Source organism: Ixodes scapularis, unplaced genomic scaffold, assembly GCF_016920785.2.
Source record: "Ixodes scapularis isolate PalLabHiFi unplaced genomic scaffold, ASM1692078v2 PGA_scaffold8__174_contigs__length_109621045, whole genome shotgun sequence".
Classification (NCBI taxonomy): domain Eukaryota; kingdom Metazoa; phylum Arthropoda; class Arachnida; order Ixodida; family Ixodidae; genus Ixodes; species Ixodes scapularis.
The window spans coordinates 95,284,553-95,308,887 of record NW_024609883.1 but is presented as its reverse complement, the minus strand read 5'-3'; the positions used below and the strand labels follow the sequence as shown (position 1 = coordinate 95,308,887).

The 24,335-nt window shown below is 45.6% G+C and overlaps 1 protein-coding gene across 1 annotated transcript in view; it reads left to right on the top strand.

Moving 5' to 3' along the window:
- The first annotated feature begins 2,494 nt into the window (after nt 1-2,494).
- The window catches only part of LOC120839941 (cytochrome P450 3A9), a 35,887-nt gene continuing 14,046 nt past the window's right edge, over nt 2,495-24,335 (top strand). The window contains exons 1-10 of the mRNA XM_040210342.3: nt 2,495-2,559; nt 4,761-4,857; nt 5,826-5,878; nt 13,892-13,988; nt 14,524-14,640; nt 16,980-17,068; nt 18,347-18,492; nt 20,358-20,473; nt 22,304-22,439; nt 22,897-23,057. Of these exons, the coding sequence (XP_040066276.1) occupies nt 2,495-2,559; nt 4,761-4,857; nt 5,826-5,878; nt 13,892-13,988; nt 14,524-14,640; nt 16,980-17,068; nt 18,347-18,492; nt 20,358-20,473; nt 22,304-22,439; nt 22,897-23,057 (1,077 nt within the window). The remainder of the gene's footprint in view (nt 2,560-4,760; nt 4,858-5,825; nt 5,879-13,891; nt 13,989-14,523; nt 14,641-16,979; nt 17,069-18,346; nt 18,493-20,357; nt 20,474-22,303; nt 22,440-22,896; nt 23,058-24,335) is intronic.

Here is a 24,335-nt window from a genome sequence, read left to right as displayed (position 1 = left end):
CTGGCTCGTCTTGCGTACGGCAACATCAAGAAGCAACTGTTGTTAAGTTCGAACAAGATCGAGACTTCGTTAGTTAGATCGAAACGTGCGAGGTTGCGTTAAAACGCTGGTGCAACGGGGGGTAACAGTACATTTGGCTCGTCTGAATCGCCAACCACAAACATGAATATGGCTTAAGGCTGAAAGTTTTAGATGTGAATATATCAACAAATGAAACTTTGCTTCCGCTTGCTTTCTTCTCCTGCTGCCCTTCCATAACGGCACCCAAATTTGTATGTTGCCATTTCATGGGATAGGTAAAAAAAAAATCTTTGTTGGATCTAACTAAGTATGTTAATCACCAAAATGCAAATGTAAGTATATGTAACGATACGTTCCATTTGTTTACTGTAACGGGAACGAGTTCCTTTTTTACATATGAAACGGGGAACGCGTTCCAAAAATTAGAAGGAACGAGAAACGTGCTTTCGTTCCTTTTTTCTTCTTTTTTTGAAGAACGTGTACAACATTGTTCAAAAGTAGCTTGTGTTAACCATGTACAAAAAGGCGGAGGAGAAAATAACCTGAAAAGCTATCGTCTTATATTTCTGTCGGCCGTCTTCTTACAAAAAACTTTGAAGGCGTGTTAAATGATAGGCTAGTAAACGTTTTCAATACATATAATGTTATTACCGCCGCTCAGTATGGCTTTCGAAAAGGAAAATACTCCGAATCGGCACTCAAAAAGATCAATGATAGGATCGTAGATTACACTAAAAACGAAATACTTACCATAGGGTTATACTGAGACTTTAGAAAAGCCTTCAATAGAATTCAACACAATATACACTATATTTTAAATTGCAAAATTATGGAATACGTGGTATCGCATATTGAAACTATAACATCGTAGCTAGAAAACCGTTTTCAATGCGTTCAAATTCAACACAAGTCTCAGAAAAGCTATAAATTAAGTGTGGCGCCCACCAAGTTTCCATTTTGGGACCAGTATTGTTTCTGGCATAAACAAACAAATTTAAGGGCCATTCAAGATTCACCAAATCTAGTTATGTACGCAAATGACACAAATGTATTTTTCGCTGGTAAGACAAAATCCGCTCTAGGATTATCGGCGATTGAAAATCCAACAAAGCTGTCGTCCTGGCTTCAAAATAACAAATTGCAGCTAAACACGGATAAAACCAAATATATAATATTTAGACCTCAGAATAAGCCCAGTGGTGGCTCAATTTCTATTAAATATGAAGATTATTTTATTAAAAAATACAGAATCAAATAATTTTGGGTGTTTGGTTTAATAATGAATTAAAATGGGCAACCAATAAGACAAAACGCAAGGCAGAATTAAGCAGATCGGTTGTTTGCATACAAAAAAATAGCCACATTTGTTCCAATCTGGCTGGAGAAAATGCTGCTTGGTTCTAATTTAAAATATGCTGCGTACTTTTGGTATGGGGTGCAGCAGGCGTTACGAAAGCGAATGAATTGTTGTACAGAATAAAGCGCTACGCCTGCTCGAAAAGTACAAAGGAAATATAATCGAATTTAAAAGTTCGCATAATTTCAGAAAACAAGCAATTCTTAAGGCAAACCAAATATATATTTTAATTTATTGCAAGTCATATATATATAAAAGAAACTTTATGAAACAGATAAAGACAGTTCAAAAAAGCGATTCCCATTGGACATAACACAAGAAAAAAGCCGAGCATACTCACCAACTGTGGTAAACAAAAAGAAAAATAGTTATCAGGCACTAAACTTGTTCAATCAAGTTGATACTCATCTCAGTTTTACTCTGTCTTATCTATTCTATCTTATCTTATCTATTTGCTGGAAAGGATCCTATATTCAACACGATTTCAGAAAGTGCTTGTATTACACCATCGACTGCCCACTCAAAAACTGATTTAAGGTAACTTATCGATTAAACCAGCGTGAATCCATGCGCGATATCTTTTTCGCGCAAATTATGTAAATTAAGTCGTTGCAGGAAACATGTTAAGTGCACTATACTGCATGACAATCGCGCACTTAATGCCGGAATGATTTACCCCGTATTCGCACGTTAGATTACGAAATTAAATGGTTTTAATGACTGCTTGTTGGTGAGTAATTGTATGCGCCATCCTGTCCTCTTCTTCAGAAAGCCACGCATATTTTTGAGATTTCAGAAGTGTTTATTTCTGCATTTTGATATTGTAATATTGTTGTACCTTACCAATTTGTTTGTATGAGATTTACCCCACTGCTACATTTTAATAATTTCGTAAGTCCTCTCATGCAAAAGCTCATATATCTGTAAAAGCATCATGGCTTACTGTGAAGACAGTTGCCCCTGTTGCATATACGTATATAAACATGGTTCAAACGCGACGAACAAGACAATCGGTGTTAATCCCTTAAAACGTCTTCGTATTTTCTTTTCTTTTGCAGGAATTGTATCTCATACTGACGTTCTTCTTGTCCGTGTGCGCAATAGAACGTCATCGGGATGCTGTTCTTTGGCTTTGTTGATTGGATTATTTTGGTTGTAACAGCAATTGCTCTGCTGTACCTGTGAGTTACGATTCTATTTGGTTGTTGTTTATATATAACCCCTGTGTAATTCTGTCTTGCCAGCTCTATAACTATCATCATCTAAGTGTATATATGCTAATGGCTGCCTTTTGATAGCTAATGAAGGACAAATTTAAAAGCAGGCATCTATGCGGAGCCTGAACATTACAGACGATAGATCCCTACGAATATAAATGTGTGATGTAAATCCTTTCAATTCTTTGACTTCGGCAAGCTCCAGACTGAGCGTGACAATAAAATGTGATAAATATTTATTAAGGGATATACTCAAGTAAGCTCTTCGTACAGACTGTTACATTTTTACATTATTAAACGTGGAAAGCATGAAAACAAACTGTACATTGAAGAACACACCAACGTTCGTTCGTCGGCCGTTGAGGAATATGTATTAGAATTTAACCGCGATTCACGTGCAAAACTTTACACTCATATTTGGGTCACTAGATGACACTGATATTTTAAAGATCTATTAAACTACTGACTATAATTATTTATACATTATGCGGACTGACAGAACGAGTGGCTAACATAGAAGTCGTAGTTTCCCGATTACATAACTTTTCTTTCGAGACAAAGTCTCCCAGCGGATTAGACTGGAGCCACAGGATGAGCCGCGCCTCCGGCTAACAACAGTTAAGCCATACTGGTGCTTCAAAGTATTACTGTCAATTACCTGAACCTCTATCTAAAGTAGCGGGAAACGGTTTCCTGGCCTCCAGAAATCCTAAAGCAGTCACGGCTAACAATCACCAATTTCACGAAAGATCTGCTTAGGGGAGTCGTGGGACTGAAGATAGTGGTGCGTTTATTGGCGTTATACACCAACTGAACTTTCTGATGTCACAGCATAGTAATGGCTTTGCTGTCGGCACAGCGAATGAGTAGACGTTTTGCTTCACAGAGATCTGGTTTCTTGGGAAGCGCTGGCTTGCTCGCAAAGCTGTGCCCGTTACTCGAAAAATGGAATGGATTACAATTACAACTTACCGAGCCTAAGAAGTAATGGATTACCGTTACAAATTACCTTTACCGAAAGGAAACGGACTACTTTTCTCTTTACGTTACATTTTTATTTTCACGTTACTTTTCCCCTACACCTACCGAGAAAACAATAAGAACAATTTTGATGTTTTCGAAAATGTTCCGCAACAATACTTTGCATTTCTCATACGTGGAAGAAGAAAAACACGATGGAAGGCGATGGAAAGAGGCAGAGCCTATGTCGGCGTTCTGTTCTTGATATTTCGTTTTTCGATTATTTGTACATGCCTCGCACGTTTTTCTATCGCTTCTCGCGACCGGTCCTACAAAATATCGTGATTTATTTTCGATTATTCTTCATTTCGAGATGTTTTCTATCTCGATGAACTTGCCATCTTTCTGCTGCGGAATTGCGCGCTAAAATTGATCCGGTTTCTGTATTATGATCATATTCTAAAAAGAAAAGTTACGAGTAATTAAAGTAATCCGTTACCAATATTTGTAATAAAATTACTGTACAAATTATCACCGTAAAAAATAACGCTCAATAACAATATTACTTTAAAAAGTAACGGATTACAAGTAATTCTTTACTTGTAACCGATTTCATGCAACGTCTGTTGTAAACTGCGCTCTGCCATCTTTGTCTGCTGCAGACTGTGCAACGCGTTCTGAGCATGCGCTGTAGCTCTCTTGCGCAGTATACCAGACCGTGCGCATACGTCCTCAGCTGAGTGACTCAGCATTTTTTGACCGGGTGATAAGCGCTGGAAAGATGTATTCAGTGTTCGTTCCTTGCCTCCTTCGTGAGAGATGAATGGTGGTGAGAAAGGAGCGAATAATAAAGTTAGAAAGAGCCCACAACCTATGTTGGGGTCGGTGTGATCATTTTACCTTGTCACTGGCTATAGTGTTTACGTCTACGGCTAATTCATTTTCAAGGTGCTTGGCCCTATAGTGCAAACATCCTTTCTATCGCTTGGTTACTTTTGAACAGAGCTTGTAACGCGCGCGCCCACACACGCACACAGACACACACATACACATGTTATTTTTTTTACACTCGCGAGATTTTTTAAGGATAGTAGCGCATATTTTCGATGGTATTTTGCCGTGCGAATGAACATATGGATTGTGTGATTGAGTAATTTATTGACTCATTAGTTATTTGGCCAATCTCAATTTTTGCGTCATTCCAGCTACGCGTCAAGGCACCGGAACTACTGGAAGGACCAAAATGTCGTCCACGAAAAGTATTCTTTGGTATTAGGACCCATAAGTCGATTTTTCTTCAAAGTAAGTCTCGTTTTGAAAAAGAAATTGCGGCGGTGTTTTGGTCTATAAACCGTTATACGCAGAATCGCGTTTTATGAGGAACTGATGCTGACGTCATCTCTAGGCCGGCAATCGCCACCCTGCCATATTTTTGTTTTGTTTTTTAAAGGTTTTTGGAAGCAAAAGGCACAGGCGTTTGCCCTGTTGTCCCGTTACTTTTTAAGAAAACCCAATTCGGCAACCCCACCAAAACCTTCCTTTATTATAGATTAAAACTCCCAGAATCTAGACTACAGACCGAACAAGATACAACACAACACGGAAGTCCTTTAATATTCGTAAAAAAGTTGCTGTTTGGTGTTCGCTCTTTATGGTATTCCTTTCACTTTTTCACTTTTTACTGCCTTTTTTTTTTTTGTGAAGATGTCTGAGGGAACTAAACAAACAGGAATTTCGGAAACAAAATATCAACTGTTTTTTGTTTTTGTTTTACTTTTGTGATATGTCAATATCTGTCCTCCCTGTAGTTTCGGTGTTTTCGTCTGTTCGACCATCATCAGTTTCTTTGCACCTTGCTGTTCCAACTTCGTTTGTCCCCCACGGTACCTACCAAGTTCTATGTGTGGGTTCACCTTATGTCGGAGCGCTGTCAAAGCCAGAAGACGATCAAGGACAGAATACAGACATTAGAGGACACTGCAGAATAAAAGCTCAAGGTCGCGGCGCTCTTCCTGGAAGAGCCGGCGGATATGCACGAATAGAGAGACGGCGAACTCCATGGCGTGGCAGTTTCGGCACTGCTTGACTGGCTGGTGACATCGGCCGCGCTCCGACCTTCAGGGTTTCACCGTCAGGATTTCGGACAGTGCAAAGCGATATTTTTTTCTACCTCTTTTTTTTAATTACTTCTCAAAATTAATCAAAATTATGCTAAATTATTAAAACACACGGCGCACATACCTCACTTCAAATATCCCGTCACTTTCCAGCCTTTCCATATGATGAACCATGAACGATACATCAAGTACGGGAGATTGTTTGGGTGAGCTGCTTTCACACTTCAGTATTTCACGTATCTAATTAACCGTGCTTTGGCCGTCAGTTCAAAACCGTAGGGTGCGCTCATCAAACACATAAACATTCTCAACCATGAATTATTGTAACAAACGCACACTTAATTGCACTATTTCTAAGTTTCTTCATGTTTCATTCATCAAAACATTTAACAGAGGAAGAGTTTCTAAATAAATATCTGTTAAAACAAAAAAACAAAAAAAAACAAAATAGACGCGTGCGTTGTGCCAAGTTCTAATCTCCTAATCAGGGCTCGCATTGCTACCATGCTTTAGTATATTCATAATATCCGTATAGAAAGTTAATAAAAACAAAAAACAGTTTGATCGTCTATATTGTTATTCAAACTCTCGGGTCCCAAGGGCAAATTACCCTGCAGTCTCGGAGACAAAAGAGCCTTCCAGCCTTTTTCTGATTGAACTCATTATTTAAAGATCAATGATTGGTGCAATTTATGGTTAACGTAAACCGTAACCAGGGGTGCTATGTTCGACAAATGTTTCGTCTCTCCTAAAAAGAAACGGAAGTGACGATATCGTGTCTGATCGGCTAGAGGCTCAAAGGACGAAAAAGAGAACTTTCGTCATTTGAGCCTCTAACCAATCAGACGCGATATCGTCACTACCGTCGCTTCCGTTTCTTTTAAGGAGAAACGAAACATTTGTCGAGCATAGCTTCTGTGCTTACATTTAAGTGTATTAAAGTGAGGAAGGTTTGCGTTGCCACGTGTAGATTTGCCACAGTGCTTTAAACCTTGGAGAACGATCCGAAGAAAAAAAAATCGGCGCCTACACATACCTAGGAATCTGAAACTCTCACCGAATGTGCATTTAAATTGTAGATTTCACCATGTGAAGTTTCAAGGCGTTGATTTGTTCCTGTACAAAGATGAGACCAAACAACTTGAAAAGTTAAAGGTGGACCTGTATCAGGGTACACCAACACACGTCCTCCTTTGCCGACAACACAGTACAACTACTCTTTTGTCCACTGGCTTCGACTATAGATAGATGGCACCACAGTTGCGTTCGTTGCTAACTCTGTCCTCTGCGACTCCGTCCACCATTGACTTTGTCAAGTTTCTTGGTCTTACACTTTACAGGAAGACAAATGCATCTTGAAACCTCACGAAATAAACTCCACATTCGGTGAAAGTGCGACCTTTCTACGCGGACGCGTCAATTTTTTTCTAGTTCGTTTTCCAGCGTAGGAACCACTGCGTCCAAACTACAATGGTTTATACCTGTGAAGCTTCTTAAGCTTTACGCTGTTAAGCTGTTAAACTTTTTAAGCGCCCAGACTACAAAGGTTTAAACCTGTAAAGCTTTTTAAGCTTAACAGGTTCGTTTAAAAAAAGTTGTGAAAGTTACACTAATCTGGTTTGTAGAGGTGAGTTGTACGATCAGTCGGAGGGACATAGCAAAGGGGACTAATCGTAACGTTCGGATTATTAACTAAAATATTATCATTAACTTTTAGTTATTGAAAATAAGCATATGGTTGTAGTTAGCAACGTGTTCAGCGACATCAAAAATCACTACGACAGTAAATTTACGAAAGACTTGGAGCACGTGGGGCGCAGAGTGGAGCGCTAAATTTACCCCTCGTGCAGCAGGAGGAAGGCCACGCGTGCGATATCGCGTCCGCCCGATTTCTCAGTCTGTTACCATCATAGTCCCAGCCTCTTGCTAGTTGTACGAGTGGTAACTTTAGCGCACTACTCAGCTCCTTACGCGCTCAGATTCGTTCTAAAGATTACTTATTTTGTGTTTTCTGAAGACGCTCAACAAGTTTCTATTGGAAATCATACGTCTATTTACACTTATTAAAAAGTTAATTAACAAATTCTAGTTAATGTTTTTACTTAACGTGACGATTAGCCTCCTATATTATGTCTCCCTGGGCGCATAACTAACCTGCACAAACTGCATTAATGCAACTTTCACGGGTATATATATTGTAACGGACAAGGAAAAGGAAGAAAAGGGGAAGAAGAAGACGAGGTCGTGTGGAGAACGGAGGACTGAATTCTGGGTTGCCCGTTTTAGCCCATGAACTGAGACGCCCGCAACATTTGGTGGCAGCGGTGGGATTACGAAATGGCTACCCAATCGGAGGCAAGTGGCGTCATCTCAACTTCCGCGGCGATGCAAATCACGGAGCGGTTAGCTAATCTGCTCGCCGAAAGGAGTGCTACGGACATTGTGAACCCGCTTGGAACCCTCGACGATTGCCTCGCAACCCGTCTGTCTCTGCTGGAATCTGCGGTCGAACGTCAGGTTGCCGATGTAGGGCAACGCCTCAATGACGGCCTTTCGTCCATGGAACCTCGAATTCGACTGCCTGTGCACCACGGACCGCCACTCAAGCTGCCGACATTTGATGGGCAGTCGTCATGGCAAGCCTTCATCATCCAATTCGAAACGGTTGCAGACTTCTACGGGTTCGACTCAACGTCCAGAGCTCGTGCAATGGTGGCCCAGTTAAGGGGGAACGCTGCTGAATGTTTGGAGAGCATGTCTGCCACAAGTCGTTCCTCATATCAACTACTCATAGAAGCTCTAAAGTCCCGCTTTGGTGATGAACATCTCCAGCAATTTCACCTGACTGCTTTAAAGCACCACCGCCAAGGCACGGACACACTCCAGGAGCTAGCTGACGTAATCCAGAGGATGGCGAGAAGAGCGCTCGTCGGATGTACGGAAGTCGACGTGGAGCAAATAGCAACCACTGCTTTCGTCGACGCAATCGAAGACACCGACATCCAGCTTCTTGTGCGACTCGCCCACCCAACCACGACTCGTGCAGCACTGGCTCGCGCACTCGAAGTTCAAGCAGCCAACAAAGTAATGGACATGGTGTCGACATCTGGAATCAAGCTTTCGCGGGTGGCTCACCGATCTTCTCCGGTACGTTCAAGTAAACGTCGTTGCTTCACGTGTGGTGACATTGGGCACTTAGCTCGATCCTGCCCAAATCACTTGGCCCCGTGCAAAATGCAGCCTATACCAACGCCAAACGTTTCAAGTGACAGTGAGCCTGGCAAGGTTGAGTCTCATGTAGTGCATGATGTTCCTCTGGTGACAACGCCACTGCGCACCTCGCCAACGCCATGTCTTTCAGTTCATCTTCATGAGTTGGGACAACATGTGAATGCTATCGTGGACACCGGAGCTGCAGTAAGTCTAATCGATTATGCATTACTGCAATCAGCAAAGTGTACCACGCCCAAAACACTTCCTGGTACCGTCTGTCTTATATCAGCCGACGGTTCTACAATCGAACAAGAAGGACAGATCTCGTTGACTGTAGAAACTTTAGGAACAACAGTCAACCTCCCCTTTGTAATTGTGCGCAAGTTACAATGGTCAATGATACTTGGCCGTGACTGGTGTTCAAACGTCCAACTCTCCCTATCGTTTCGAGGAGGTGAACATTGTTTGTCAGCCGTACCAACTTTCAGCACTGGCGATCAGTCCTCCAGTTGTTCTGCGACAGTGTTGCCCCAAGGAGATAGCGGGGGAAGCAAAGAAGCAATTTCCTGGAATTTTGAGAGCTTATTCGATGGATTTATCCTAACGTGGTCCAGCTTGAAAAACCTGACGAAGACCGCTGCAGCCCAGGTGTGTTCTACCGTCGCAACTGCTACGACATTTGTGTCTACACTAATGGCACCGATGGTCAATCGAAAACCACAGAAGGTCTTCCGTATGGTCGCAGCATCGGACATTGTTGTATCTAAGTTATCTGCAGTTTGGGCTACAGCAATAATTCCAGGTTCAATGACGTCAAGAGATATCCTAGTTGAATCACTGCTACAATCTCGTCCTGGGATGGAGTTTGCTATACCTCGCTGTCTTGTTTCCTGCGAGAAGGGGAGTTTAATGCTTCCAGTTTTAAACCTGACGAATGGTGACCTGCTCCTGAAATCCGGTGAAGACTTCGGACCTGTGACATTTGCTCTGTCACATGCCACTGTCGCAACCATTAGTGCGGCACCAACAATGTCTGTCCCGCAAGATTGCCTTGAAAAAGCTAGTGACCTTCCATGGTCGGAATTTAATTTCGGCCACAACTTAACAGAACAACAAAAGGCACAGATACAAGAACTGCTCTTGGACTTTCGGCAGTGCATTGCTATTACACCAGAAGAGCTAGGGTGCACACCACTTGTGCGCCACACCATCAATACTGGTGATCACGCTCCAGTACATCACAATCCAAGACGTGTTTCGATGAGAGAACGGGAGGAGATAAACCACCAGGTAGACGACATGACATTATAACTAGCTCCAACAGTCCTTGGTCGTCACCAGTTGTCCTGGTTAGGAAAAAAGACGGTTCTACAAGATTCTGCGTGGACTACCGGAAACTTAACAGCATAACAAAACCAGACGTGTATCCTTTGCCACGACTTGATGATGCCCTTGATCGCCTTCATGGTGCCAGCTACTTTACTACTCTGGATCTCATGTCCGGATATTGGCAAGTGGAGCTGGAGCCGAAAGATTCCGAAAAAACTGCCTTTGTGACTCCTGACGGATTGTTCCAGTTTAACCGTCTTCCATTCGGACTCTGCAATGCACCTGCGACCTTCCAACGCCTCATGGATAGGGTGCTTGGACACCTGAAGTGGACGATGGCGTTAGTTTATCTTGATGATGTCATCGTATACGCTGACACTTTTGAAGGACACCAGCACCGTCTGCGTCTAGTGCTGAATGCCCTCACCAATGCGCATCTCCGTCTGAAACCATCGAAATGCTTCTTCGGATGCGACACAGTCATTTACTTAGGGCATGTTGTCAACAAAGAGGGTATTCGCCCGGATCCAACCAAACTGGCAGCGCTAGCCAATATTCCTGAGCCCACTACCACAAAGCAGTTGAAAAGCTTTTTAGGCTTTGCGTCCTATTTTCGTCGATTTGTAAGAAACTTCTCTCTAAGAGCTGCTCCACTGACTGAGCTTCTTAAAAAAGACACCAAGTGGCGTTGGTCCGCAAAAGAACAAGCTTCTTTTGCTGATATCAAAAGAGCACTTCTTGAACCACCAACCCTGGCTCATTTTTCAGAAGAAGCACCGACGTTCATTCACACTGATGCCAGTGGCGAAGGGCTTGGCGCTGTTCTTCTCCAGAGAGACAATGCAGGAGTAGAACATCCCGTCATATACGCAAGCCGCAAACTTAGCGAACCAGAAAGTCGATGCCATTCTTCAGAACTCGAGTGTCTCGCTGTTGTTTGGGCAGTGGAAAAGTTCCGTCCATACATCTACGGATAGCATTTTACAGTCGTGACAGATAACTCTGCTCTCCGTTGGCTTCAGTCAAAAAACGATCTAACTCCGAAATTGACTCGGTGGGCAATGAAACTGCAAGAGTGGGACTTCTCGATCGTTCATAGAAGTGGGAAACAGCACCAAGACGCCGACTTCCTCTCACGGCACCCCATCGAAGACTCCAGAGTTGCTCCTGTACTCGCACTCCTAGATTTGCAGTCAGCGCAAGCAGAAGAATGTGACACATTCAACATAATCCAGTTGCTTTCTGACGAAGTGAACGGGAGACCGCGACTTTCAGAACGTCGCTTACGGCGTCTACGAGCGTACTACCAGCTTCGGGACGGTCTGCTGTGTCATCGAGCACATCCCTCAGGAGCGTGGCTCCCCGTAGTTCCCCCCAATATGCGTCGAAACGTTCTTGAGATGTGCCACGATGCTCCAACTGCGGGTCACCTCGGGCAACACCGGACGCTCGACAAAGTCGCCAAGAGATTTTGGTGGCCGCACCTCAGGACGGATGTCCGACAGTACGTCGCGTCTTGCGCAACATGCCAACTGCGGAAAACACCACCGCACCCGGCGAAGACCGAACTACAGCGAATACCACCTCCAGGCAGCCCGTTTGAGGTAGTTGGAATCGATCACCTGGGGCCCTTTCCAAAATCTGATGATGGAAACAAGTACTTCATTGTCGCAACAGACTACCTGACGAAGTGGGTCGAAGTGGAGGCGGTCCCCGACACTTCAGCTGTGCATCTCGTCGCCTTCGTCAACAAACACCTTGCATTGAGGCATGGCACACCCCGCCGGATAATATCTGACAGGGGAACGTCATTTATGTCCCGTACTTTCAGTTGTGCTCTGCGAGATTACGGAATTGAACATGCGGCCGCTTCACCCTACCATCCTCAAACGAATGGCCTAGTAGAGCGCACCAACCGCAGCATTGGAGATATATTAGCTGCGTTCGTCAATAAATCTCACAAGAACTGGGACACATTCATTGGTACAGCGGCGTTCGCTTTGAACACTTCACAACAGGAAGTGACCGCCAAATCTCCATTTGAGCTCGTTTACGGAAGACTCCCGACGCTTCCGCAGGAATCATCGATGGGCGCTGCATGGACCCGTCGGGCGCGAGAGTACGAAGAGAACTTCGCTGAACGACTAAGTGAAGCCAGAAAACTGGCTCGGCTGGCTATTCTAAATAAGCAATCAAAGTTAACCGACCGTCACAACAGAGAAACCTCATTACCGTCGTTTTCACCAGGTGATGTGGTGCTTCTTCAAAGGAACCTAAGATGTCCACAGCACTCGGAAAAGCTTTTGCCCAGGTACTGTGGACCTTTCAAGATTAGCAGGCAACTTGGACCCGTAACATACCGTCTCGAACACCTTGACAGCCTGCCTCAGCGTGGGCGACGCCGCACTTTGACAGCCCATTCAAGCCATCTGAAACTTTATGTCACACGTGGTGACTATCTTAGCATCGTCCGGGACGGACTTCCAAACGGGGAGGGGCGAGTGTAACGGACAAGGAAAAGGAAGAAAAGGGGAAGAAGAAGATGAGGTCGTGTGGAGAACGGAGGACTGAATTCTGGGTTGCCCGTTTTAGCCCATGAACTGAGACGCCCGCAACAATATATATATATTTTTTGACAAATCAGAAGTTTAAAGGGCAACTCCGGTCAAAAACGAAACCGAAATAAATTACTGGTACCGCCTCAGTGACACGAAATATGATCGCAGACGAAATATTACGTCGAAGTGAAGCCGCTTACTCCACTAATGGTACATTTACACTTGCGATTCCGCCAGCGAATCCGCCAAGCTTCTGCCGCTGGGGCGTAACGCTGGGCGGAAAACGCGGCGGCAAGCCGTATTGGTCCGGAACCTATTTCTGCCGCCGAACGAGGCGTTTCGCTGACCGGAAGTGACATTCTTGCGCAGCGCGACGCTGCCTACGTCATGAGTACGCGTTCTTCCGGGAGCAGCAACGCCCGGGAGAGACAGTCGAGATGGGAACGACTCTCGCGCCTTCTCGTCATATTTGACGGGACGTTACGAGAACAGCTGGCCGCAGCCGGTGCAGCCGCCGCCGCCGCTCGAAGGAAATAGATGTAAACGCAACCCGCCCATCGCCGCCGCCGCCGGGAGCGGATCCGCTCCCGCGGCGGCGGATTTCTTCTCAGGTGTAAACGTACCATAGAACCAGTTTTAAAGATGCTACCAGCTGCTTTTTAGCGGTCGGCAACCGGGTAAGCTTTTAGTCAAGCAACACTGGCGCAGCACCCTTGTGACGTCACGTCGTGGTGGCGCTGCGGTCGGTTGGTTGTACGAGCACCTCAGCGCCCTTGTGACGTTCCGTCGCAACCGTAAGCCTGATGATCAGTGTTGCCATCCTCCTAGCAGATAGTTTAAATTTTTCCGTAGACGACCAAAACCAAATTTTGAGCGGCGATATTTATAAAAGTATACGCAATTTCGAGAAAAAAAAACAAAAAAAAAACCCCGAAAAACAACTCTTTACCTTGTAATTCAGAAAACAGTTGTAATCCTACATTCAAGAAACGTATCGACCGGAGTTGCCCTTTGAAAAGAAACGCACTGTATAGTATTTACACCCTGAAGGTATATCTTGATAGTATTTAGTTACTGAAGCTATAGTTTGAACCCTGCATCCTTGCGGTTGCCTCGCAGGGTCTTCGAGGGCAGCCAACCGGTACTGGTCGTTGCGGATCCCGAGCTGGTCAAGCTGGTGTTGGTTAAGGACTTCACCAGTCTGCCGGACAGAAGGGTAGGAAACACGCCTCGGACTGTGTTTGAAAATGGAAATTTCAAAAGTACCTTAATCTTCTATTTTATAAAAGAAGATAAGTAATGTGTATACGATATAAAAGCAAGGTGAGATGCTTTTATTGCTTTAGTTAGTTAATAAGGTCAACTAACGAAACAATAGAATCAAAACAAATATCATTGCACTGCCCCCCTTCCTCCCCCGCCAAGTTATGCCAGCTCGTTTTCAAATTCTTTGTCATGCGCACAAAAGTTAAACTTCAGTCGAACTTATTTTTTTTTTTTGTCGAACCCGGGGTTCGACTGCTTCGGCGAACCTTCAAGCTTCTAGGTAAGTTTGACGATGATTCGAGATATGAAGAATGCTGCCTGGCTTCTAAGCAAAAAAAAATGTTGTGTATGTGGAGCAACCATTATATATATATATATATATATATATATATATATATATATATAGAGAGAGAGAAAATATTACGACAATTAGCCTGGCGCAAATAAGTGATCAAGCGTGATTTTCTTCCCCTTTGGTCCCGAAGCCCATCCCGTTCGTTCAACCTCTGCTGGAAGAAATGATGGCCTTCGTCACTTTGAAGAAATGGAGGAAGCTGCGCCCTTCGGCCAGTCCAGCATTTGCTTCGGGAAAGCTGCGCAAGGTGAGAGTTTCGGCATACACCTGCTCGACTTGAAGGGGCCCTCCAATGATATTTAAACCGATTTGATGCGCCGAAACGGACCTCGTCGAACGTAGGAACACGGAGAACAATTTTTGCCGGAAATTCGAATAATTGTGGGAGTTATGACCCAATTAAAATTACAAAAATAAGCGAAACCTTTTTTTTTCTCCGCGACACAATCGATCAATTTCAATGATTGTAGGGATGAAGCGAATAAGGATTTTGGAAACCAAGCGGCTAGCCAATCGGCTGCGGGTTAGGCTCATGGCAGCCGCGCCGGGGAGGTGCACGAATCGTCGCCTCATTGGCCTCGTCGCTAAAGCCCCTCGCATCATCGTATGCGTTTAGGCTCCGAACGCGATCGGCGTTACCAATGGACGTGGGCTGTTTATGCTTCGCCGTCGGCGAACCCAAATTCGCGCCGGCGTAAAACGATATCCGTCGTCCACTTCGCCGCGCCCGATCATGAATCCATCGCGGTGGGATCAAAGTATCGATTCGGGGCAGGGAGTTGCACCCTCGAAGGTGGAAAAAAAAAATCAAATGCTGGGAAAATCGAGTGCAAATAAGCATTTAATTTCTACCGAATGTCACACGAAAACCTTAAAAAAAAAAGAAAGAGTAAGAGATTACAATGTCCCGTCCGTCAGAGCATCTGCCGGTCGTCTTCGAAGGATATGGTGCACTCTCGTTTTGCTGAAGTCTTCCCCGTCGATTTAAGTATAACATCAAAGGCAGCGAATGATCCCTAAATTAGGCCGTTTACGCGCTCGAAATAGCAGCGCGCTTCAAATAAACATCTCGGCCTTTACCTTCGTTTTCATCCCACACTGCTTCTACACTTTGCAATTGTTGTTTTGAGCAGGAACGGCTGCCGGCGAGATACGACTAGCGCAGGATCATACATAGCTCATACTCGAAGTCGTCCTGAATTCTTAGTAACTCTACTTTTGGTTCGTCATCAAACTTGAAGCTTTGGATGGCACCTCGTAAAAGCGCGTCAGGCTCGTTAGCCCTATGAAGCGTCTAGGGGTAGCGCATAGATATCCCACACGCTAGGTGATGTTAAAACGCAGAAAGGGATCAAATTGGCTTAGTAGGGTAAGGAAATGAATCCTAATTTGTGGTTTCTTCGCAAGGTGGGGCAAGCTACCGCCCATTACATATGGTTTGGTTATTGCCGTCCATCTATTCATTCTTGTGCCTCTGAGACAGCTCTGTAAGTTGTCTGTGTCTGACTCTTTTCCGCTTACTCTCGCCCCCGACCGCCAAGTAGGCATATCCGGTATGGGCGACGAAAAAATATTAGAACGTTTCAACCTGCAAATAGTCAAAAAATAGAGGGGAGGCAAACGAGAATGTGTGCCGGTTACGTTTTTGTCCTAAATGCCTTCTATTGGCGTGGCGACGGCAAAACAATGTTTTCGCCCATACTGGAAGTGACGACGATTCAAGATGGCGGAGCCCTTGCGAAAAAGGTCTATATGCTTGTGTGCTGATATTTTGCATAGAGGTAGGACACTTCTGAAGACGACGTGGCGCCATTAGAGGTGAAGCCGGGGGGAGACTCCCGGTTTGGAGGGACACGCCCCCAAGTATGACCAAACCCAAAAGCCGCTATTGGACGAAATGTAGAGCTCATTTATCGCCAATGGCTGTCTGGTCACCTTGGGGCACTCCCACCGACAGCAACCTCTATTTCCGGCTTCCCTTAAGATTTTATCGTTTGGCTGGTTTGAGCCGTTATGTCGCCTCCTCTTCTTCCCACCTCCATGATATGTTGTGATGTGTCAGCTGTGTTGTTCATGTCAACTGTGCTCCGTTATCCTCTCGAGCATGGTTTTTCAGAAAGTGCAATTCTCCCGTTTATTTTCGTAGCTTTCAGCATGTTCACTTGGAGGCGCAAGCAGCCGCCCAATTTTATTTTAGCTGTTTATACGTCCACTTACTGTGTAGAGAGCTATAATCGTTAGCTCCGTTCGACTTACCTGCACCTCCTCCACCGGTGCAGAAAAGTGTAGGGCGGTGACCTACACTTTTGTGGACCTCAAATCAAGCTGCCTTGAGGTCTACCCACTATCCTTCCAATCGGAGCCAATCAGAACTCTGCGTCGTTGTGACGTCACCGCAACCCCTGTAAAAGAAGCAGACGAACTTGCTCTCCGCAAAGGTGGCGCAGCGTGGACTCACTGTTGATGATGTGTTGTGGGCAAAGGCGCAGGCATTTTCTTCTACGTGGTTTTGGTTGAGGTAACCGAGTACCCAAGGTTATCCCCGCACCGCCCAACAAAGCGTAAAGGCGCGTTTTTTTGTTACAGATGTACCCGCGGATAAATGACAGCATCGGTGCTACGGTTACGTTTCTTAAGGAGGCTGCTGAAGAGGACACAGAAGTGGACATAAGGACGTAAGTGTGCTACATACCGCCATTATTTTCTTCGTTTTGACAATCGCTTCGTCAAACCCATCGGCATGCAATGCAAAGAGGAATTTCACCCCCTACTTGGGTGTAGCACGAAGTCCACCTTTCCTTTCAAGCTTTTTAGTCGGTTTTTTTTTTTTTTAATAATTTTTGTGTTTTTGCAGTGTTTTCTTTTTAAATCGATGTTGGTTTTTTTCATTACTTTTTTTCCCCACATTTTTAGTATTTTTAAATATTTCTTTTGAATGTCGAGCAAAAACAAATGTTAAACTCTAATTGTCGAGTCGCCACGATCACATTTGTCCCAGTTTTTTGTTTTCGATTTTTTCTCGGGCACTTCCCGATTCCTTGAAGTCGGAGGTTGAGATGGTCGATGATAAAGAGCTGAAATGCCTTTTAAATTCGGACAAAATTGCAGATGAATAGACAAAGGATAAAAGAAACGCCGTTCCTCTTACCGTTTCCTAAAAGACGTAACGATCGAGCTTTCGTTCCAGTTTCACCGACGCAAGATGGAACGGCGGCGCCCTTCCGTTTCTCTCAAAAGGAACGTCGTCTCTTGAAACGCCGTTCCGTACGCTGCCTCGCGGACAGTTCAGTGGGGGCCGTGTTTTGAGTTAACCCAAAGTAAACCCCCAGTAAAAGATTTTCGTGCCTTATCGTATCGTCCCGGAGTTTATCGGTATTTACGGAAAACACGAAACTGTATTATTTTTTTTTAATTGATTAGTTAATTTAGGCAGGTTCCATTCGGTGCTTTGTATTTCAAGGCATCAAATATGCTTCTCCTAACGGACTCCCCCCCCCCCCCCCCCCCCCCTTTTCTCCAATCCCAAAATTTGTTCTTCCTTCCGTGCATTTCGGGCTAAATTTAGGGGGGAAATTGACGTGACGTGACGTTAGGTAACCTGTCTTCTATACCAATTTAGTCCCCACGTTAAACTTGGCTGGAAACCTCAAGTCACGTGACGCGTTTAGTTTCACCGCTAGATTTAGCCGGAAAATTGACGTGACGTGACATATATACACCAATTGAGTTTCCTCGCTAAATAGGGCCAGGATCGAGTTTCATGTCACGTGATCTAGGCACCGGGAGTGTTCCGGCTAAATTTAGCGAGGAAATCGATACCACTAGTTCTCCTACACTCCCCGAAACAGCTCCCTTAACGTATTCGAAACGAATATAAACGATCGCTCCCTGAATACCGCATTATTTGCATTATAGACCTCGAAACTAAGGTCGCTGCCAATCTTTCTTTCTAGATTGTTCTCCAATTACGCCCTCGACGCCATTGCCAGATGCGCCTTCGGCACGAAAATGGAGTCTCATCTCAAAGAGGTCGACGATTTCGCCGCCAAAAACAAGTCCTTTTTCGCTGCTCCCCAGGCTCTTTCCGGCGTCATTTCGCGTAAGACTCGTGTGCTTATAGACCTACTCATGTTTGCAAATAAACCGGAGCGCCCCTAGCGGACGCCACCGGCGCCGCGCATGCGCGATGGAGTGCGGCCAAGAAGCTCGCCGTCGCTCATAAACAAACCATTGAAATGCGATGTTGTCGGCGTCGGTGTGAGTTTCCGTGCTCTTTTTTTTTTTCTCGTTGGAATTGCTGATTCTACGTCTTCTTGGGCAATGTCTGACTACTTGAGTGGCCTTGGCGAAGTTACTGAAGCTCGTTACACCGCAAAACTTCGCGTGAATAATATGACATGCGGCGAGTCATTCCGTGTGGACGCCGCAGAATGAAGCTGAAGTCTGATCCGCGCGATGAGATTCCGCTAGCAGTTTTCAGTCGCGACGTCGCTCGGGCTGCAAAAACGTGAACCGTAGCTGAGATGGTCGACGTCGATACTGAAAATCGCGAGCGGAATCGGACCAGGTTAATCAGGCATAACAAGTCGGTGATGGCCACTGCTAACAACAATCAACATCTCATTTTATCTAGTGTTTACACCGAGCCTGCTTACCCCAACCAACCTCTAAACTTAAAAAAAAGTCCTTTAAGGCCTGCACTTACGTCTTATCGCAATTACCGGGCCAGCATATGGTCTACGGGCCGGTGTCGTTTGCCACGAGCAGACAAGAAGCAGAAACGTTTGAAAGAGTAGACGACAGTTCGAACGATGAAGTGGTCGTTTGAACTTGAAGACGCACTGAACGTCAGGCACGTAGCCAAGGGAGGGTGGGGCCCATGGCCTGTTTTGAGGTCACGTGTGCCGCGTCGCGGATGTTTGCTAATCCCCCATTTACGTCGGCAGCAGCACAGAATCCGCGGCCGACCTACAGAATATCCGTCGTCCCGTCTGAATAGTCGCTTTCCCTCCTTTTCGGGAAGTATTAGGGTCAGTAGCATTGATCAAGGGAAAGGGGGGCGAAGCTATCCCCAACCTAAAATTTGCGTCGTTCCGTGCATTTCCCGCTAAACATAGCGAGGAAATTGTTGTCACGTGACCTAAACACTACTTTAATTTTTCCGCTAAATTTAGCGGGAAAACCTAATCTCAACTGACCTTACGTTACGTCCAGTTTTTCTTATTTCAGTTTTCCCGCTAAATTCAGCGGGAAAAATTGACGTCACATGACCTCGAGTTTTAGGTAAAAAATGCTGTCACATCACCTATGCTACACAAGACTTTATACAGTCTTCTAAACAAATTAAAACTATCACTTCTTAAATACTGCCATTACTATTATTTTTCTTTCCCTGCGCCACGTTTAAGGCAGTGAACGTCACAGACTACAGGTTCGTGCCAAGAAAGACTCCGCCGACTCAACCAAACGCGATTCCGTCGTGCATAATTGCTCGCTCGTATTTTCTGCACCGGCTTCTCCTTTTCGCAACTCCGTGAGGTCTGTCGTGCGGATCCACCGCAAACCAAACTTGTACCACTGCTGATACATCATTAAAAGAACACGGTGTTCGCGGCACACAGAATGATGTGCGGACACACACGCCTCACGTATGTCCGAAGCACGATGGCTTCACATATCTGTAATCTTCGAAACTATCCGCAGGCAGTTTTGTATGGCCTGTGTGATTAAACACGCATAAAACACTGTATGAAGAATGTTTTTGTTTATTTTTTTTTTTTTTATAATGTGTGATCTCGGAATAGGCACGAAACCTCGACGAGTCATTGTCCCGTCTCGTGTGAGTTGTTTCGATTATGAACAAGGGTCACTAAGTTGCCCATCTTACTACCTTGCTGTCGCTCTAAGTTATACCTGTTTTTTTAACGTTTATTTATTACCGGTTCGTGTTTCAACCTGTTTCAGTGTTGCTCCCTAGTCTGGCGAAGCTCTTGCGGCTAGATGCCCTCAAATCCGATAGGCTGCCTTATTTCATGGCCCTCTCGGAATCGATCATAAGGGAGCGAAAACACCAAGAAAACGTGAGATGAACTTCTTCCTTTGAAATTTCTACGAGCGAGGGCTTTTCATTTTGATTTAACGTGGTTCCTAAAGCCCTTTCATACTCTTGCGGTTTGCTTACGACCGAGTTCTTGTTACCTCTTATGACCAGAGGACACACTGGTACGCTGGCGCCATCTAAGGTGACCTTGGAACTGCATTTCACTAGAGCGACGGTGGTTTTGCGGTGTTTGCGAGATGAAGTGTAGGAAGCATTAATGAGAAATGGTCGCTTGTAACATTGTCAAAAGTCAAGTAAAGTCCTGCCAACTTGGCTTCACTGATTATGTCTCCCGTATGACAGACGAAACGTCCGACTAAATTGTTATATTTGTAATGTAAAGTCGGTGTAGTTTGATTCATCGTGATATGTTCCGGCTTCTGGGACATTTTTGCATTCTCAAACGTTTTTCGAGACGATGAGTAAATAGTGATGCTAAAAAAATGTAATGGAGCGCAGCGGAACGAACGGTTCTTGAAATTCTTTGACGATTACGCTTTGGTAGATTGTAGAGTGGGGACCCTTAGCGGCTTTTCCCATCACCTCCCACCTTCCACCTGCCCCGCGGCTCCATCTGCTAGTGTCGTTTGACGTCACGTGACCTAGATCAGAAAGGGTTAACCTATCGGCCACTCGGAAAGGTCGCGTGGCCAGGAGGGGTGGTGCGGGAACAGTACCGAGCTGACAACGGGGACGAGCGGCCGCTACTGACTTGCTCTTGAGTCTTGACTGGACCCCCGAGCGAGAAGGACCTACCTGGCTGCTGTCGCGGACTCACGCGGACGTCGACATCGGGCCGCCTCCGTGGGTGCCGGCGCTGTTCGCCTCAGGCCATCCTATTGTCAAGACGAGGAAAAATTGACCATCCTGGGACAGCGGGCTCAGGCCGAACTTCCACGCCCCCCGCAGGACCGGGCCGTGAGCGAGTAAACAGTTCCGTGAGAGCTTGACTGCGATGTGATCCCATTCGGAGGTGACCGGTTGGAAATGTAAAAAACGACACGAGGGTAAGGAAAAAAGAATAAGTTAAATGAATGGAAATGCTAAGTGTTCCAAAGCTGCCCGATAGATGGCGCCGGTGTGATCTCAGATTTTTAAAAGGTTTTAAGACATTCAGTAGCAAGAACAAGCAAGTGTTTCGTCTCTTTCTGTCCCTGTTTACAACGCGCCGTTGCTATTAATATTACCTCATATCATCGACTCGCTCAAGGTTCCATTTCAACAAGCTGAAAATATGTTGAGACCTAAAAGAAACAGGTCTGCGCTGTGGCACTAAGCATGGTTCTACGTCATGCTCAAGGACGTAGCACCATGCCCGTCCTTCGTCCAACTCCCCCCACAGTTAGCAGCGACTGCCTCTTTCGAGTGCTTTGCCGGAAAAGTAGGCGTTCCACACTTCTTAGAGTGTATTGATTCGTGTATTCAATATACACCACCACAGGACCCTGACGCCATGCAGCTCTGGTGGCGCTGCTTATCGATTGATGGTGAATTCTTATGCGAAGCGCAAGTTCGCCCGCTTCATTTGCACAGGGGTTGTGGTGACGTCAGAAAGATGCCGAGCTCTGGTTGGCTCTGGTTGAAAAATAGAGGGTAGACCTCAAGGCAGCTTGCTTTGAGGTCTACCCACTATCCTTTGATCAAAGCCAATTGGAGCCCGGCGTTCTGACGTCACCGAAACCCCTGCAAAAAAAGCAATCGAACTTCGATGATAACTTGCTCGGGTATCGCCATACCCTGCGTGAGTGCCTATACTCTAGGAGTGCGCGCGGCCCGGTGTAGTTACGTAAACCACACACCCGATTTGCAGAGACAAGAGGACTTCTTACAACTCATGATGGACGTGCAAGAAGAGACCAGTTCCTCTGGCGCTGATTCCCAAACTGACGACAGACTTTTCAATCCGGAGTCCGGCTCCAAAGCCTTTTCCATGGGCAGAAGAAGGGGTCTGTCTTTTTTGGCTACGCGGCGACTGGTCCACTTCATTCCAGTGCAGAATAGTCTCGTTCAAAAAGTGCGCGCCACCAAATAGTTGCTGCGCCAGTTATCCGAATCTTCCATTGGCGTTTGTTCCCCTTATCTGATTATTAATTAGACACGGGTGCCGCGTCAGCATTCGGCGAGGGCTCGAATCAAATTAGGTGCTTCTTGCCCCAGAAATGGCGACCGCCATTGATGGTTCAAACGGTGTACTGTCCCGGCACAAATTGCATTTTTAGATCTAATATCGTATCCCGAGCTCTGTCATTCGCTAGGCCCCTTCTAGTGTTCGCCGTAACTCACTAATTCTCCATGTTATACAAAACAAAAATCCCGTATTTTTTTTTATTGTGGATAGTATTTACGGGACGACAAGCGCCGTGATTGGGGAATTAAGTGCTGGCGCCTTTTCCCACGTTTCAGCCTTGACGAAAAGCGAGGCGCTTGCCCAGTGCATCATGTTCTTTCTCGCTGGCCGCGACACGTCTGCGACGTTGCTGGCACATGCCATCTACATGCTCGCCCTGCACCCCGAAGCCCAGGCAAAGCTGAGGAAAGAGGCGGACGAATGCTTCGAGAAACACGTAAGCAAATCGGGGAGGCGGGTTTGGCAGTCATAGAATGCAAGACATGCGCATTCGTCATCATTATTGGATCACAGACCCGCCCCAAGTGGCAAAAGCGCTGAGGCTTCACGAGAGTACGGAAAAAAGCGGCAGACGCACGCGTCTTATCGTCCTCGCGTGTCAGCATTTCGCTCGTTGGCAGACGCTGCAAGACCAGCTGGCGACGACACTGACGCGAGCTAAACGGCGCTGCATGAATCAACTATTGGTGACGTTTAGGGGGAAAGGCGTGGGCCGAATGTGTTTTTTAGGCGGTTTTGGGTATGCACCCTCAATAGACCTTTTTCAAAACTCAGTCAGGCAACTTTGGTAACAATCATCATCATCAGCAGCAGAGGTGGACAGTGGATAGCACTGACAGCGGCAGTGTAGAGGAGGTGCAGACTTGTATCACAATGGAGACGACCACAAGGGAATGGGATAAGGCAGAAAGTAAGGTTCCAGCAGTGTTGTAAGGAACGGCGTTCCTGGAACGCGTACCTTTTAGGGGGAACGAAGGAACGCCGCCGTTACATCTTGCATCGGTGGAACTGGAACGGGAACTCGTTACATTTTTATTGGAACGTAAAAAAGAACGACGTTCCTTTTTTTCGTCCTGTGGGGTAATTTTTAATCTATTTCTAAGAGAGAAATTCTAAACGTATAAAAAACAATATCTTTACGGAGTGCGGGATCTCGTTAACGTTTTGGTTACTTACGAGGGTGGTCCGATAAGTACTTAGCCTACACAAGAAAAACAAAAATTTTGGAAAAGTGACGATTTATTTTTTAATATAGTCTCTTTTTAGTTCGATACACTTGACCCAGCGATGCTCCAACTTCCTTAACCCATCTGAAAAATATGTTTTCTCGAAGTCTGCAAAGTAGGCTTCCGTGGCGGCGATGATCTCCTCATTAGACTTAAATTTCTGCCCGGCGAGTGACTTTTTTAAGTTTGGAAACAAAAAGAAGTCGTAATGGTATGGTGCCTGGAGCGCGTCTTCGACTGGTGTGTTTAGCGTCCTATCCCGCCCATACATCAAAAGTGGTCCCGATGTGGCAACAAATGACGCGAGTGTCATGCTGTTGCCTGTCGCGATCCTGGCGGTTGGCCGTAGAAATGCTGGCAAAAAGCACGAGCGAAAGCGAGTGTCGCTGTCGTCACGGCGTCCCGTTAGGTGTCCCAACTTCCGGCTGCACCAGCTTCCGTGAACTGTCACAGTGGAAAGCGACCTGCAGCAGAACAGGCATCTGGTA